General features: G+C 32.2%; 5 protein-coding genes across 5 annotated transcripts; 2 read left to right on the top strand and 3 right to left on the bottom strand.

Moving 5' to 3' along the window:
- Positions 1-639: 639 nt before the first annotated feature.
- Positions 640-1,578, top strand: LOC149094204 (germinal-center associated nuclear protein-like). Its single transcript, XM_089267438.1, has one exon. The coding sequence runs from the start codon at positions 640-642 to the stop codon at positions 1,576-1,578; it is 939 nt and encodes a 312-aa protein (XP_089123564.1).
- A 245-nt stretch (positions 1,579-1,823) lies between these two features.
- LOC149094203 (cytochrome P450 4c21-like) lies at positions 1,824-3,898 on the bottom strand. The gene is made up of 4 exons (XM_089267494.1): positions 3,531-3,898; positions 3,346-3,461; positions 2,601-3,243; positions 1,824-2,478 (listed from the first exon to the last, which is right to left on the bottom strand). Exons 1-4 carry the CDS (start codon positions 3,793-3,795, stop codon positions 1,943-1,945), a joined length of 1,560 nt encoding a protein of 519 aa, XP_089123620.1. The 5' UTR covers positions 3,796-3,898; the 3' UTR covers positions 1,824-1,942.
- Positions 3,899-5,875: 1,977 nt separating this feature from the next.
- LOC107360669 (cytochrome P450 4c21-like) lies at positions 5,876-7,964 on the bottom strand. Its single transcript, XM_025160441.2, has 4 exons — positions 7,560-7,964; positions 7,369-7,484; positions 6,631-7,273; positions 5,876-6,513 (listed from the first exon to the last, which is right to left on the bottom strand). Exons 1-4 carry the CDS (start codon positions 7,780-7,782, stop codon positions 5,978-5,980), a joined length of 1,518 nt encoding a protein of 505 aa, XP_025016209.2. The 5' UTR covers positions 7,783-7,964; the 3' UTR covers positions 5,876-5,977.
- Positions 7,965-10,685: 2,721 nt separating this feature from the next.
- On the bottom strand, positions 10,686-12,731 carry LOC112538467 (cytochrome P450 4c21-like). Its single transcript, XM_025160468.2, has 4 exons — positions 12,376-12,731; positions 12,191-12,306; positions 11,456-12,098; positions 10,686-11,345 (listed from the first exon to the last, which is right to left on the bottom strand). Exons 1-4 carry the CDS (start codon positions 12,596-12,598, stop codon positions 10,810-10,812), a joined length of 1,518 nt encoding a protein of 505 aa, XP_025016236.2. The 5' UTR covers positions 12,599-12,731; the 3' UTR covers positions 10,686-10,809.
- Positions 12,732-14,352: 1,621 nt separating this feature from the next.
- LOC149094202 (germinal-center associated nuclear protein-like) lies at positions 14,353-15,291 on the top strand. The gene has a single exon (XM_089267437.1). It carries the CDS (start codon positions 14,353-14,355, stop codon positions 15,289-15,291), a length of 939 nt encoding a protein of 312 aa, XP_089123563.1.
- Positions 15,292-15,873: the final 582 nt, after the last annotated feature.

Below are 15,873 nucleotides of genomic sequence, written 5' to 3'. Positions count from 1 at the left end.
GCTATTTTAGTTTTTTTTTAATTAATTGGACATTATATGTCACACAGGTTTAAAAGTTAATCGTTATTTAACCATATTAATCTTATAAATGATATAATTTAATCCGTGTGTTTAAAATTCAGTGTTTGTGTGAAAAACTGAAAGTTTACTCAAACAGGAGGAAGTTGATCAAAGGAAAATACAAATATTAACTGAAAACTCTCTTCAATTTCTCATTTCTCATATAATTATTGTTATTAAATCAGTAATTCTAGTTATAATTGTGATTATCACCAACAAAAGTACAAAACAAAACTACCGCCAGAAGCTGTTCATCCAATGAAATCAAGTATCATCTATCAAAGTATTGAATCCAAGGAGATAACTCCTGTGTAAAAATAGGCTTTACCGAAGGATGGAGTTAGCTTACAAATCATATCAAAATTTTCTTTAATTGTTTATTTTTGTTCGAGATTTGATTTCTCAAGTATTCTCTGTGATTATGGTTGATTTTTGTTGATTAAATTTGTTATCTCCTGTTCGAAACTGATATCAAGTTTTTAACATGGTTGAGTCCATCTAGTTTGGCACCAAAAACATTTTTGCGCCAGTTAAAGACGTATTGACTGCATTGATTGTCATCTATAATTTTGTGGTAAAATGGTTCACGGTATTTGTCAGCAACTGAGGAAAACTAAAGGACCAAGTTTTGCCGATAAAATTGGTTATCCTTCAACATTTAAGCTGGAAACTCCAAGACAATTGTTTCTTTCTATGGAATGGATTTTAAACCATTTAATAGATAAATTTGATGATGAAAAAATCGACAAATGTGAATGGTATGATTTCATCTGGACCACTTTTCGATTAATCCGTCGTAAAATTACTCAATTTGAACTTGATGATTTGGATGCTGTCCATATGTTGGAGGTTTTCACACGCTTTCACATTTTTAGTGCCCATAATATGAGTGAATTTACCTCATCTGGATTTGTTGAACATTTAAATTTTGAAAATCTTGGCAAATGTTTAATAACTTTAAATCATTTTTATGATGATTTTAGCCGTCGATCAATTCATTGTGAAAATGAAGCAGAGTTTCGTGCCTACTTTTTGTTATACTTTTCTCGATCAGATATAGTGATGACTGTTACTCGATTTGACCCTGTTATACGGAAATCATCTGCTGTCCAGTTTGCTGTGAAATGCCTTTCTGCTATCGATTCTAATAATTATATTGTCTTTTTTAAAATGGTTCAAAAAGCTGACTTCTTGACATCTTGTATGTTACATCGTTATTTTTATGAAGTCAGAAAAAAGTCATTCCAAATCATGAGTAAAGCTTTCATTCGAAGCTCCGAATCTTTGAAATACCGAAAAAGCGGATTGAAGAAACTATTGGCTTTTGAAGACGAAGATGAACTAAATGAATTCTGTAATCATATTGGAATAGAAGCAGATGAACAATCAGTTATTTTTTCAAAGAAAAATCTCATTGAAAAGGAAATTCCACCAAACAGACGTATTTCAAATCAACTAATTGAATATAAACGAAAATCACAGTCACTTAGCAAAATCATTGGCAAGAAGAAGGCTTGAATACAAGAATCAATTGAATAATAATACAAAAATAACGTCTCACTTGGAATATCTATTTTAATATTAATATTTTTGTATTCACCAATAATATCGATTTCGTTTTAATAAATTTTATCGATTTTTGTTTATAAGTCTAAATCCAAATGTTTACTTCTGGATAAGAAGATCTTAACATTATCTTCTTCTGTAGCCGATCAAATTTCCATATCGAGTACAAAGACTTGTAGTTTTATCACCCTAAACGCTTTGTAAGTCATAAAATTTCAGTATCTTTATTTAAATATCTTTCATAATTCCCTATTATACTATCGGTCTAACAAGTAAGTCTTTTTGGACTGATTACATTTTTAAACTCTTGCAGTTTTTAATTGTTATTTCTTGGTGTCACTATTATTTCCAAAGGTAAACATGGCTTCAGAGTGACTTCAAACTTGATAGGAATACTTTCTCGTTTCCGAGTTGCTCTCAAACTAAATTTACGAATGATTTGAATTGTATAAATCTTGAGCTCTAATAGTGCATATCGGTATCCAATGCAAGATCGTGGTCCATAACCAAATGGTATATAAGCTGCTTTGGGTATTTTGGACGCATTTTCAGGGGTCCATCTATCAGGATCATACTTTTCTGGGTCTGGATAAACATTTGGGTTACGATGGATTATTGGACATGACACTAGAACTGTCGAACCTTTAAGAAGTCTTTTATCCTTTACCATGACATCTTCTTCGAGTTCTCTTATAAAAACATGAACAGGAGGATTCAGGCGAAGTGATTCTTTTATACATTGATCAAGATAATTGCATTGGTTGATTTTATCCATATCATCTACTGGTGTATCATCAGGGAAAAATTGAACAATCTCTTGATATAGTCGTTCTTGCACATCTGGATGGTGGCCTGAGAGAACGAGATTGATTAAGAAACAGTCAGATACAAGAATTGAATTGTTGCCCGGATTATTATTTTAAATCTAAAATAGGTCAAAGATTATAAGGTTGGTAGAAAGAATGTAATCTTACCGAGATTGAATAAAATCCAACGTAAACCCACTGCCGTCGTTTCATGTCCAGCTCCAATCATAGTTATCAATTCATCGAGCGATCCTTGTTCATCCACTTTACCTTCAAGTAAAAGAATAAAATCCTGATTCTCTGATTCATGCGATGATGAACTTAACAGTTGCTTTCTGCGATTTAACATCTTTTTGAGTACTTTTTCGAGTGAATCACACGTTTCAAAATAATATCGACCAAACTTCGTAAACTTGGCAACCCAATCAATATAGCAAAGCGGGTTTAGTGATCTTCTCACCAAATTCGATTCCCCTTCATTAATTAGCTCTGTAAATGTCTTTTTATCCTCGATTGAATCATCCAAGGGAATACTTATAGCAGACTTTAAAATGATATTTAATGTACTGCTATGTATTTGGTCCTCCAAGTCAACAGGTTTACCCGTTTCTGTATTCAATTGTTGAGTGAATGATTTAACCTCTTGGTCCATGTGTTTAGCATAACCTTTAATCTTTTTGGTCGAGAAAAAGGGTTCAATCAATTTCCTTCGAACCTTCCAAAGGGCAGGTTCTGACGCTATCAGTCCATTTCCTAGGCCCATGAATTTATAAAAAAATAGTTTTTTCACACTTTTCTTGTTCATTATAACCTGTGAATGTAAGCAAAAAAGGAGTTCAAGTTGAATTAAATTGAATTACCGATATTGAATCAAGTGATGAAATTCAATTTTAAAAATTGTTTTTTACTTTACCTCCACTGCGTCAGGACTCACAGGAATTATGGTAGGCATCAAGGAACGCCAACAAACTGTTACAGATTGGTCTTGATCATGAGCAGCCATTTTATTGGTTTCTTCATAAAACTTTCCTAAATATCATAAAATATATCAAGTATTATAATTCTGACGAGAATTTGTTCGTAATATTGAGACCTTACTTTGAAAACTTTCGACGTTGAATGGAAATGGAAAGTTTGTCCAAAATAGAAGCAAATGTCCGAATAGAAAGTTTCTCGGATAACAGGGAAATCCATGATAATGAATGACCTGCTGAACAAAATGTAAAGCAGGTTTCAATAGATAAACATAAATAAAATATAAAACTATTGGAAGCAAAACCAATTTCAATGATTGAACACTCATCAATCCACTAAAAGCCATTGTAAATTTTGGTAACAAAGTCACAATAATCTTTAGCTTCATTCACAATCAGGGACGAACTGATGCTTATGATCCCACTACACATGAAATTATGAATTATAAATTGTTACAATGGTTGTGAATTAAAAAGAAACTGTTTCCTTCAACGTTATGAATTAATGGTTCAAATAATGATGCACATCAATTACTGTGATTGCCTTATAGCCCGCAAGTATCATAACGATGATGTTAGATTATCAGTTATGTACAATAAGTTTCTTAATATTCTCGAATCATTTGTCTTTAATGACTTTTGTTGAACATTTTTCCTCAATTTCTTCAAATAACGATCAGTCGTTTACGATATTTTAAATCAGTAATTATCTGAGAATATACATGACGCTTGATATGCAATGAACAAGGTGTTCATTCAAATCCTAAGTAAAGCTTTCGACTCCGAGTTGAAGCTCCGAATCTTTGAAATAACGAAAAAGCGGACTGAAGAAACTATTGACTTTTGAAGAGGAAGATGAACTATTATAATAAATGAATTCTGTAATCATGTTGGAATAGAAGCAGATGAACAATCAGTTATTTTTTCAAAGAAAAGGACATTCCACCAAACAGACGCATTTCGAATCAATTGAATGAATCTAATTGAATATAAACGAAAATAAAAGTCTTTTGGCAAAATCATTGGAAAGAAGAAAGGTTGAATATAATAGGTTGCTACGTAAAAGACACAATTAATTCAGTTGCCACATTTATGTACAAAGCGAAGCAAATAGGCAAGCTTTTAACATTCAACTAGAAAATGTTCTTGAGAATAACATTCTCTGTTTGCTTTAAAACAGTTCAGTTCGATTTTTAGTTAAACCGATCGCATTCTGTGATAGTAAGGGTTAGAGAGCTGAAACTTAATAGTTGTCCATAAGCTTGGTACACATCATGGATGAAATACTTTTCTCAATTTATTGACAGTTCTCTTGATTTTGGCCATTGGCCTAAAACTTTACGTCTCAATACTTCCAGAACGGTTTCTCCTACAATCGTGTTTCTTGCACAAACGTTAGCTTGCATTATTAGCTATGATATGACTGAATATCGGATGTAACCTGAGCTGATTCATTTAATAATGAATATCATTCTGACACTTAAGATGCGTGTTTGTGTAATCATTTATCTTTATAAATCAAGTCCCAAATCTGGTAACATAAGTAAAGTAATGCTACAACTTTTTCTGTAGGATCTTGAATGATTTAATATTTCGATGCATTATAGCCCATAATAAAATCTAACGTTTGGCCAAAGAATGATGGATGTAAGTGATGTCACTCTCATAATATTGATGACCAAAGTTTTCAAGTCGATGGTCAAAATCAAAAGAACTGTTGAGAAATTGGAAAAAGTATTTGATCCATAATGTTAACCAACAATTTTTATCGACCCGACCTTCAGCTCTCTAACTTGCTCTTACATTTAAAGCCCGAAAATCATGACCCAAATGGACTATTGTAATTTATTAAATTTAATTTAATTATTAATTAGTAAAGAATCAAATTGGTGAAAGAATGGTAAATAAAAGTGATGTCATTCTCGAGATATTGATGTGAAATGAGTTTTATGAAAAAATTCACATCCATAGCTGAACGAAAAGCGAGCGAAGTTTCAACTTTTACCTCGATTTTCCTGAAAACTATGGATAAGAGAAACTTTTAAATCGCAAAAAAGAGACTCAATTTTTATGTCTCTACAAACCAACTGAGTCAAAATTTGAAAGCAATAAGTTTTAACCCGAGTAACATGATAGATGTTACTCGATTCAAACCTATTATAGGGAAATCATCTGGCGCGAAATGCCTTTTCGCAATCGATTCTCATAATAGGTTGACTTTTTTAAACTGGTTCGCAAAGCTGACTTCTTGACTTCTTGTATGTTACATCGTTATTTTTATGGCGTCAGAATAAAGTCATTCCAAATCATAAGTAAAGCTTGATACTATCTTTTTCTGTAGCCGACCAAATTTTCATATTGAGTACAAAACGACTTTTAGTTTTATCCTCTTAAACGCTTTGTAAGTTATAAACCTAACGGATAAGTGTGACATTTAATATTGAATTATTTTCATGATACAAAAGTGTCTCTTCGTAATAAATTTTATTTTTAAATATCTTTCATAATTTCCTATTATATTATCTTTCTAAGTCTTTTTGGGCTGATCACATATTCAAACTTTTGCAGCTATTAATTGTTATTTCTTGGTGTCACTATTATTTCCAAAGGTAAACATGGCTTCAGTGTGACTGCAGACATGACAGGAATACTTCCATGTTTCCGAGTTGATCTCAAACTAAATTTACGAATGATTTGAATTGTATAAATCTTGAGTTCTAATATTGCATATCGGTATCCAATGCAAGATCGTGGTCCATAACCGAAGGGTATATAAGCAGCTTTAGGTATTTTGGACGCATTTTCAGGGGTCCATCTATCAGGATCATATTTGTCTGGTTCTGGGTAAACATTTGGGTTACGATGGATTATTGAAATTGAAACTACAACTATCGAGCCTTTAAGAAGTCTTTTATCCTTTACCATGATATCTTCTGTAAGGTCTCTCGATAAAGCATGGACAGGAGGATTCAGGCGAAGTGATTCTTTTATACATTGATCAAGATAATTGCATTGGTTGATTTTATCCATATCATCGACTGGTGTATCATCAGGGAAAAATTGAACAATCTCTTGATAAAGTCGTTCTTGCACATCTGGATGGTGGCCTGAGAGAAAGAGATTGATTAAGAAACAGTCAAATACAAAAGATAAGTTGTTGTACTGCTAAGTGCTGATCTTTGTTGTAACATTAAGATGTGTTAAAAGGAAGAAAGTTATCTTACCGAGATTGAATAAAATCCAACGTAAGCCCACTGACGTTGTTTCATGTCCAGCTCCAATCATAGTTATCAATTCATCAAAAAATCCGCGTTCATCCACTTTACCTTCAAGTAAAAGAACGAAATCCTGATTCTCTGATTCATGCGATGTTGAACTTATCAGTTGCTTTCTGCGAATTAACATCTTTTTGAGTATTTTCTCGACTGAATCAAGGGTTTCAAAATAATATCGACCAAAATTCGTAAACTTGGCAATCCAATCAATATAGTAAAGCGGATTCAGGCATCTTTTCACACCATTCAATTCCACTTTATTAACTAGCTCTGTCAATGACTTTTTATCTTCGATTGAATCATCCAAAGGAATACTTAAAGAAGACTTTAAAATGATATTCAATGTACTGCTATGTATTTGATCCTCCAAGTCAACAGGTTTACCCGTTTCCCCATACAATTGTTTAGTGAATGATTCAACCTCTTGATTTATGTGTTTAGCAAAACCTTTCATCTGCTTGGTCGAGAAAAAAGGTTCAATCAATTTCCTTCGAACCTTCCAAAGGGCAGGTTCTGAAGGTATTAGTCCATTCCCTAGGCCCATGAATTTGTAAAAAAATTGTTTTTTCAAATTTTTCTTGTTCATTATAACCTAGTAATATAAGCAACAGAGGAGTTCAAGTTGATTATTGCAAATTACCAATCAAGTGGTGTGAAATCAATTTTAACAATTGTTTTTTACTTTACCTCCACTGCATCAGGAACCACAGGAATTATGATCGGATGCAAGGAAATCCAACCAACTGTTAAAGATTGGTCTTGATCATGAGCAGCCATTTTATTGGTCACTTCATAAAACTTTCCTAAATATCATAAAATATATCAAGTATTATATTAATAATTCTGACGAGAATTTTTTCATTATATTGCGAGCTTACTTTTCATTCTTTCAACGTTGTATGGCAATGGAAAGTTTGTCCACAATAGCTTCAAGTGTCCAAGAAGAAAGTTTTTCGGATAACAGGGAAATCCATGATAATGAATGACAATATGAACAAAATTTAAAGCAGGTTTTAATAGATAAACATAAATAAAATACGAAACTATTGGGAGTAAACCCAATTTCAATGATTGAACACTCATCAACGCACTAAAAGCCATTGTAAATTTTGGTAACGAAGTGACGGTAATCTATAGCTTCATTCACAATCAGAAATGAACTGATGTTTATGATCCCACAACACATGAGATTATAAATTGTTACAATGGTTGAAAATTAAACTGAAACTGTTTCCTTCAACGTTATGAATTAATGGTTCAAATAATGATGCACATCAATTACTGATCGCTATTGTGGTTAGATTATAGTCCTTGAGTATCATAACGATGATGTTAGATGATGAGAAGATCATAAGTTATGTACAAGTTTCTTAATACACTCGAATCATTTGTCTCTAATGATTTTTGTTGGACATTTTTCCTCAATTTCTTCAAATAACGATCAGTCGTTTACGTTATTTTAAATCAGTGATTATCTCAGAATATACATGACGCTTGATATGCAACGAACAAGGTGCTCATTCAAAATCATAAGTAGAGCTTTCGACTCCGAGTTGAAGCTCAAGTTAGAGAACTGAAAATTAAGAGCTGTCCATAAGCATTGTTGGTACACATTATGGCTTGATAATTTTTTCAATTTTTGTCTTAATTTTGGCCATTGGCCTTAAAACTTTGAACATCAATATTTCGAGAGTGACATTAGTTACATCCATCATTCTTTTATCAATTTAATTCTACACTAATTAATAATTCAATTCTATTTGATAAATTATATTAGTGCATTTGGATCATGACTTTTTTGGCCTTTGAATGTACGAGCAACAGCTTATTCAACAACCAAACTCATATTAACCCTTAGTAAATAAACCAATTTTCTGGTTAACTTATAAATGAAATGCAAAGATTGCTGCCAAAGTCTCGGACATTTGAGCTAAGAATTGAGACTTAGTGGGTTTGTTGGGGTATAAAGACTGAGTTCATTGGTCCTGTTAAATAATTCATCCGATGGACAGTTTTCCAGGAAATCGAATTCAAATTTGAAACTTCGATCAACTCTAGGTCAGCTATGGAAGCAGTTTTTTCATGAAACTCATTTTCTATGTATCTTTTGATAGTCAACAAGAAAATGCACTTAATTTTATAAATAAAACTTTATTTTTCTCTAAAATAGTTAAGTTCGGTTTCAAGTTAAACCGATGGCTTTCTACGCTCATATACAAGTGAGTTAGAAAGCTTAAACTCATTATTTGTCCACAAATCACACGAATCTTTAGTTTCAGAAGGATAATTATTATTAAATGAATTAACTCAGATTTTATGCGATATTCAGTCATATTATAATGCTAATTGCTAATAATGCAATCTAACGTTTGGCCAAATAATAGTGGATGTAAGTGATGCCATTCTCGAAACATTGATGTTCAAAGATTTTAAGTGGAAGGTCAAAATCAAGAGGACTGTTGAGAAATTGGAAAAAGTATTCAACCCATGATTTTTACCAACAATTTTATGAGCCAACAGCAACACTCCTACGGTCACAGAAATGAGTCGGTTTGATTAAAAATCGAACTGATCGAGGAAACAGAAAATGTTATTTCTCAAATCAAGGGCATTTTCTGGTTGACTTTCTAACATTACATTAGATAAATCAGTTTCAAGAAAAATCTACTTCCAATATTGTACAGGGTGACAATTCATAACCGAGAGACTTTTTTTCGAGATAACTGCCGAACGGTACATGCAGTAGCCCTCATATTTTTTTCTGGGCATTAGGGCCTCAAAGGTAAATGTTTGGGCTACTTTGCAGAAATTCGAAAATTTTGAAATTTCTATGGGATTTTACATAGAAAAATAGAATTTATTAGAAAAATTGGAATTGCGAGCTCCAAAGGCGATTTTTCTGAATATCGAATGTATCATCTGAATAAATGTGTTTAAAGAACAACTTGTAGCTGTCTGATGACTTTATGCAAAAAAATCGCCTTTTGAGGTCGAAATTCCAATTTTTCTAAAAAATGATGTTTTCTATGTAAAATCCCATAGAAATTTCAAAATTTTCGAATTTCTGCAAAGTAGCCCAAACATTTACCTTTGAGGCCCTAATGCCCAGAAAAAAATATGAGGGCTACTGCATGTACCGTTCGGCAGTTATCTCGAAAAAAAGTCTCTCGGTTATGAATTGTCACCCTGTATAAAAAGCGATCCAAGTTTCAACTTTTACCTCGATTTCCCTGAAAACTTTGGATAAGAGAAACTTTTAAATTGCAAAAAGAGACTCAGTTTTTATGTCTCTACAAACCAACTGAGTCAAAATTTGGAAGCAATCAATTTTAGCCCGTTTTGCCCTTCTTCTTTCAGTACTTTGTAAAATTTTGTCAGTTTGTGCCTTAATGTTACAATTGTATTAATTTTATCTTTTTAGTAACAATCAGTATAAAAATACAGAATAAGTTTGTGCCTTCTTGTATGTTGCATCTTTATTTTTATGAAGTTATGCAGTCTTTATATCCTGTTCGAGAATTTTTAACATGGTCAAGACCATCTAGTTTGGCACCAAAAATTGGTTATCCTTCGACATTTAAGCTGGAAACTCCAAGACAATCGTTTCTTTCTATGGAATGGATTTCAAACCATTTAATAGTAAATTTGATGATAAAATATCGACAAATGTGAATGGTATGATTTCATCTGGACCACTTTTCGATTGATCCGCCGTAAAATTACTCGTAATATTTCGTTTAATGTAAATCTAAATGTTCACTTCTGCAGTTTCGTGGATAAGATAATCTTAATACTATCTTTTTGTGTAGCCGATCAAATTTTCATGTCGAGTACAATACGACTAGTAGTTTTATCACACTAAACGCTTTGTCAGTCATAAACCTAATTATGTTTTGAATATGAAGAGAATTGAATTTAGGATACAAACCTATCTACAAATGATACTCTAACGGATAAACTTGACATAAATTGATATTGAATCGTTTGCATGATACAAAAGTGTCTCTTCGTTTTAATTTATTTTTAAGTATCTTTCATAATTTCCTATTATATTATCTCTAATATAGAGACTCTATAACAAGTCATTATGGGCTGATCACATATTTAAGCTTTTACAATTTACAGTTTTTAATTGTTATTTCTTGGTGTCACAATTATTTCCAAAGGTAAACATGGCTTCAAAGTGATTTCAAACTTGGAAGGAATACTTTCATGTTTCCGAGTCGATCTCAAACTAAATTTACGAATGATTTGAATTGTATAAATCTTGAGTTCTAATATTGCATATCGGTATCCAATGCAAGATCGTGGTCCATAACCAAACGGTATGAAAGCTGCTTTGGGTATTTTGGACGCATTTTCAGGGGTCCATCTATCAGGATCATACTTTTCTGGGTCTGGATAAACATTTGGGTTACGATGAATTATTGGACATGACACTAGAACTCCCGTATCTTTAAGAAGTCTTTTATCCTTTACCACGACATCTTCTTCAAGGTATCTTGCGAAAACATGAATCGGAGGATTCAGGCGAAGTGATTCTTTTATACATTGATCAAGATAATTGCATTGGTTGATTTTATCCATATCATCGACTGGTGTATCATCAGGGAAAAATTGAACAATCTCTCGATATAGTCGTTCTTGCACATCTGGATGGTGGCCTGAAAGAAAGAGATTGATTAAGAAACAGTCAGATACAAGAATTGAATTGTTGTACTGGTCAGCGCTTTTCAATTTTGTTATAACATTAAAAAGAAGAATGTAATCTTACCGAGATTGAATAAAATCCAACGCAAACCCACTGCCGTCGTTTCATGTCCAGCTGCAATCATAGTTATCAGTTCATCAAAAAATCCTTGTTGATCCACTTTGCCTTCAAGTAAAGAAACAAAATCCTGATTCTCTGATTCATGTGATGTTGAACTTAACAATTGCTTTCTGCGATTCAACATCCTGGCAAGTACTTTTTCGACTAAATCAAGAGTTTCAAAATAATATCGACCAAACTTCGTAAACTTGGCAACCCAATCAATATGGTAAAGCGGATTTAGTGATCTTCTCACCAAATTCGGTTCCACTTTATTGACTAGCTCTGTCAATGAATTTTTATCTTCGATTGAATCATCCAAAGGAATACTTAAAGCAGACTTTAAAATTATATTTAAAGTACTGCTATGTATTTGATCCTCCAAGTCAACAGGTTTACCCGTTTCCGTATTCAATTGTTGAGTGAATGATTTAACCTCTTGGTCCATGTGTTTAGCATAACCTTTAATCTTTTTGGTCGAGAAAAAGGGTTCAATCAATTTCCTTCGAACCTTCCAAAGGGCAGGTTCTGACGCTACCAGTCCATTCCCTAGGCCCATGAATTTATAAAAAAATTGTTTTCTCACATTTTTCTTGTTCATTATAACCTAGTAATATAAGAAAAGTTGATTTCAATTGATTATAGCAAATTACCAATTAAGTGCTGGAAAATCAAATTAACAATTGTTTTTTACTTTACCTCCACTGCTTCATGACTCACAGGAAGTACGTTCGGATGCAAGGTAAGCCAACAAACTGTTAAAGATTGGTCTTGATCATGAGCAGCTAATTTATTGGTTGCTTCATGAAACATTCCTAAATAACACAAAATATATCAAATATTATAATTCTGACGAGAATTTGTTCATAACATTGAGACCTTACTTTGAAAACTTTCGAGGTTGTATGGGAATGGAAAGTTTGTCCAAAATAGAAGCGAATGTCCGAATATAAAGTTTCTCGGATAACAGGGAAATCCATGATAATGAATGGCTCTATGAACAAAATGTAAAGCAGGTTTTAATAAATAAACATAAATAAAATATGAAACTATTGGAAGTAAACCCAATTTCAAAGATTCGACACTCATCAATCCACTAAAAGCCATTGTAAATTTTGGTAAGAAATTCAGTGTTGATGTTTATGATCCCACAACACATGAGATTATAAATTGTTACAATGGTTGAGAATTAAACTGAAACTGTTTCCTTCAACGTTATGAATTAATGGTTCAAATAATGATGCACATCAATTACTGGTCGCTATTGTGGTTAGCTTATGGTCCTTGAGTATCATAACGATGATGTTAGATGATGGAAGATCATCAGTTATGTACAATAAGTTTCTTAATACACTCGGATCATTTGTCTCTAATGACTTTTGTTGAACATTTTTCCTCAATTTCTTCAAATAACGATCAGTCGTTTACGATATTTTAAATCAGTAATTATCTGAGAATATACTTGTAACACAAAAAATCACAGTCACTTAGCAAATCATTGGCAAAAGAAAGGCTGAATGTATTAATAAATGGTTGTTACTAAAACGACACAATTAGTCAGTTGTCACATTTATGTATTAAATTGAAGCGAATGGACGAAAATTATTTTCTTCTAAGTTTAGTTTCTGTTGGTTTGTACGGAATGCAAATTGAGTACACTCGTCTAAATTAAAAATGTGTCTGATCGACAGTCTTTGAGAGAATCGAGTCCAAAGTTTGAAGTTCGATTGCCTTTTGTGCAATAATGGAAGCACATTTTGCCATGAAACCCATTTCGCGGATGTAACTTTTGATGATCGCCTAGAAAATGCACTTATTTTGAGAAATAAAGTTTTCTGTTTTTTTACTACAGATCAAGTTCGACTTACAGTTAATTATTCAGCGTTCTGTGACCATGAGAATTAGATAGCCAAACTCATGATTAGTTGATAAAAACTGTTAGTACACTTCATTGGTTAAACAATTTTTCTAATTTATTGACAGTTCTCTTGATTTTGGCCATTGGCTTGGCATAAGCTGGACTCCTTAATGAATTAACATTTTCACAGGTAAATTTTATCAAAAAACTATAATCGAAGGCACCTTCTTGTAGCGAAAGATTGAATTCAAACCAGGTCACATAAAAAACTTGATTTTTTTGCACTCAAGAAACAGACGAACAAAATGCAATCTTTTCTCTGTAACCTCGTATAATTAATTCATAATATAATAAGATAAATAATAATAAAGTTCGATTAATTTTAAGTTTTTCAATGGAACCTCCAAATCAATATATCCCTCTATTCAGGAACAAGAGCTCACCGAACAAAATAAGAACTGAAACAGCAAAGCAAAATACACAGCTTTTAGCCAGTGTTGAATGATTTTCACTCATCGAAACCAAACCTGATGCGGATCTCATCAAAGTTTTAGCTTTATTTAAAATCAAACATTAATTTCAAATTAAGAAGAACAATTTGATCCCAGAATAATTTCATCGATGAAATCGAAGAATTCAAAAATCAGGAAAAAATATCGCTTTTAATATTAATCTCTAAATGGAAATTATTATTGAAAACTAATTTCAAATTCCCCGGGCATTCATTCATCTGATAAGTTTATTAATATTAGTCGAAGGATGGAGTTAGCTTACAAATCATATCAAAATTTTCTTTAATTGTTTATTTTTGTTCGAGATTTGATTTCTCAAGTATTCTCTGTGATTATGGTTGATTTTTGTTGATTAAATTTGTTATCTCCTGTTCGAAACTGATATCAAGTTTTTAACATGGTTGAGTCCATCTAGTTTGGCACCAAAAACATTTTTGCGCCAGTTAAAGACGTATTGACTGCATTGATTGTCATCTATATTTTGTGGTAAAATGGTTCACGGTATTTGTCAGCAACTGAGGAAAACTAAAGGACCAAGTTTTGCCGAGAAAATTGGTTATCCTTCGACATTTAAGCTGGAAACTCCAAGACAATTGTTTCTTTCTATGGAATGGATTTTAAACCATTTAATAGATAAATTTGATGATAAAAATATCGACAAATGTGAATGGTATGATTTCATCTGGACCACTTTTCGATTAATCCGTCGTAAAATTACTCAATTTGAACTTGATGATTTGGATGCTGTCCATATGTTGGAGGTTTTCACACGCTTTCACATTTTTAGTGCCCATAATATGAGTGAATTTACCTCATCTGGATTTGTTGAACATTTAAATTTTGAAAATCTTGGCAAATGTTTAATAACTTTAAATCATTTTTATGATGATTTTAGCCGTCGATCAATTCAATGTGAAAATGAAGCAGAGTTTCGTGCCTACTTTTTGTTATACTTTTCTCGATCAGATATAATGATGACTGTTACTCGATTTGACCCTGTTATACAAAAATCATCTGCTGTCCAGTTTGCTGTGAAATGCCTTTCTGCTATCGACTCTAATAATTATGTTGACTTTTTTAAACTGGTGCAAAAGGCCGACTTCTTGACATCTTGTATGTTACATCGTTATTTTTATGAAGTCAGAAAAATGTCATTCCAAATCATGAGTAAAGCTTTCATTCGAAGCTCCGAATCTTTGAAATACCGAAAAAGCGGATTGAAGAAACTATTGGCTTTTGAAGATGAAGATGAACTAAATGAATTCTGTAACCATATTGGAATAGAAGCAGATGAACAATCAGTTATTTTTTCAAAGAAAAATCTCATTGAAAAGGACGTTCCACCAAACAGACGTATTTCAAATCAACTAATTGAATATAAACGAAAATCACAGTCACTTAGCAAAATCATTGGCAAGAAGAAGGCTTGAACACAAGAATCAATTGAATAATAATACAAAAATAACGTCTCACTTTGAATATCTATTTTAATACCAATATTTTTGTATTTACCAATAATATCGATTTCGTTTTATTAATAAATTTTATCATAAGTGTATATCTAAATGTTTACTTCTGCAATTTCGTGGATAAGATAATTTTAATGCTAGCTTTTGCAGTCAGCTGATATTGTCTTATTTCTGTAAACAATCGGAAGCAAGAATAGAGATTATTTTCCAACTCTTTTTAAAGCCTGTTCACAAGATGATTTTTTTCCACTGTTAAGTTAACAATTAGCTCATTTAGTAAGTGACAATTTATTGATTTACCCACTTTACGTCACTGTTGTCAGTTTACAGTAAGTATGAAAAAATGTTTTAAATCAACGACAACACTCACAATTGACTTGTATTAACATTGACCATTAACAATCCAATCTTGATCTTAATCCTGTTCAAATGATTGCCACTTGTTAAAGTAGTGAGTGTTGAAAGCAAAAATACCAAGTTGTTCACAATTTGTGATTGTAGTTGGGCTAAAGCATTGGTTACAATTTTACAGTTGAATTAGCT

Source organism: Tetranychus urticae, chromosome 2 (assembly GCF_039701765.1).
Source record: "Tetranychus urticae isolate SD_2017Ah chromosome 2, NJAU_TeUrti_SD_1.0, whole genome shotgun sequence".
NCBI classification, from domain to species: Eukaryota; Metazoa; Arthropoda; class Arachnida; order Trombidiformes; family Tetranychidae; genus Tetranychus; species Tetranychus urticae.
Note: the sequence above shows the minus strand (reverse complement) of the source record. Positions and strands in the feature narration are given on the sequence as shown.

Excerpts from the sequence above, each read along its gene's own strand:
- LOC149094204 (XM_089267438.1), top strand. The coding sequence starts at position 640 with ATGGTTCACGGTATTTGTCAGCAACTGAGGAAAACTAAAGGACCAAGT.
- LOC149094203 (XM_089267494.1), bottom strand. The coding sequence starts at position 3,795 with ATGAAGCTAAAGATTATTGTGACTTTGTTACCAAAATTTACAATGGCT. Across the intron at positions 3,244-3,345 it reads TGAGTCCTGACGCAGTGGAG|GTTATAATGAACAAGAAAAG; the intron begins GTAAAGTAAAAA and ends TTACATTCACAG. Across the intron at positions 2,479-2,600 it reads TTGGATTTTATTCAATCTCG|GCCACCATCCAGATGTGCAA; the intron begins GTAAGATTACAT and ends TCGTTCTCTCAG.
- LOC107360669 (XM_025160441.2), bottom strand. The coding sequence starts at position 7,782 with ATGGCTTTTAGTGCGTTGATGAGTGTTCAATCATTGAAATTGGGTTTA. Across the intron at positions 7,485-7,559 it reads CAACGTTGAAAGAATGAAAA|GAAAGTTTTATGAAGTGACC; the intron begins GTAAGCTCGCAA and ends TATGATATTTAG. Across the intron at positions 7,274-7,368 it reads TGGTTCCTGATGCAGTGGAG|GTTATAATGAACAAGAAAAA; the intron begins GTAAAGTAAAAA and ends TTATATTACTAG.
- LOC112538467 (XM_025160468.2), bottom strand. The coding sequence starts at position 12,598 with ATGGCTTTTAGTGGATTGATGAGTGTCGAATCTTTGAAATTGGGTTTA. Across the intron at positions 12,307-12,375 it reads CAACCTCGAAAGTTTTCAAA|GAATGTTTCATGAAGCAACC; the intron begins GTAAGGTCTCAA and ends TGTGTTATTTAG. Across the intron at positions 11,346-11,455 it reads TTGGATTTTATTCAATCTCG|GCCACCATCCAGATGTGCAA; the intron begins GTAAGATTACAT and ends TCTTTCTTTCAG.
- LOC149094202 (XM_089267437.1), top strand. The coding sequence starts at position 14,353 with ATGGTTCACGGTATTTGTCAGCAACTGAGGAAAACTAAAGGACCAAGT.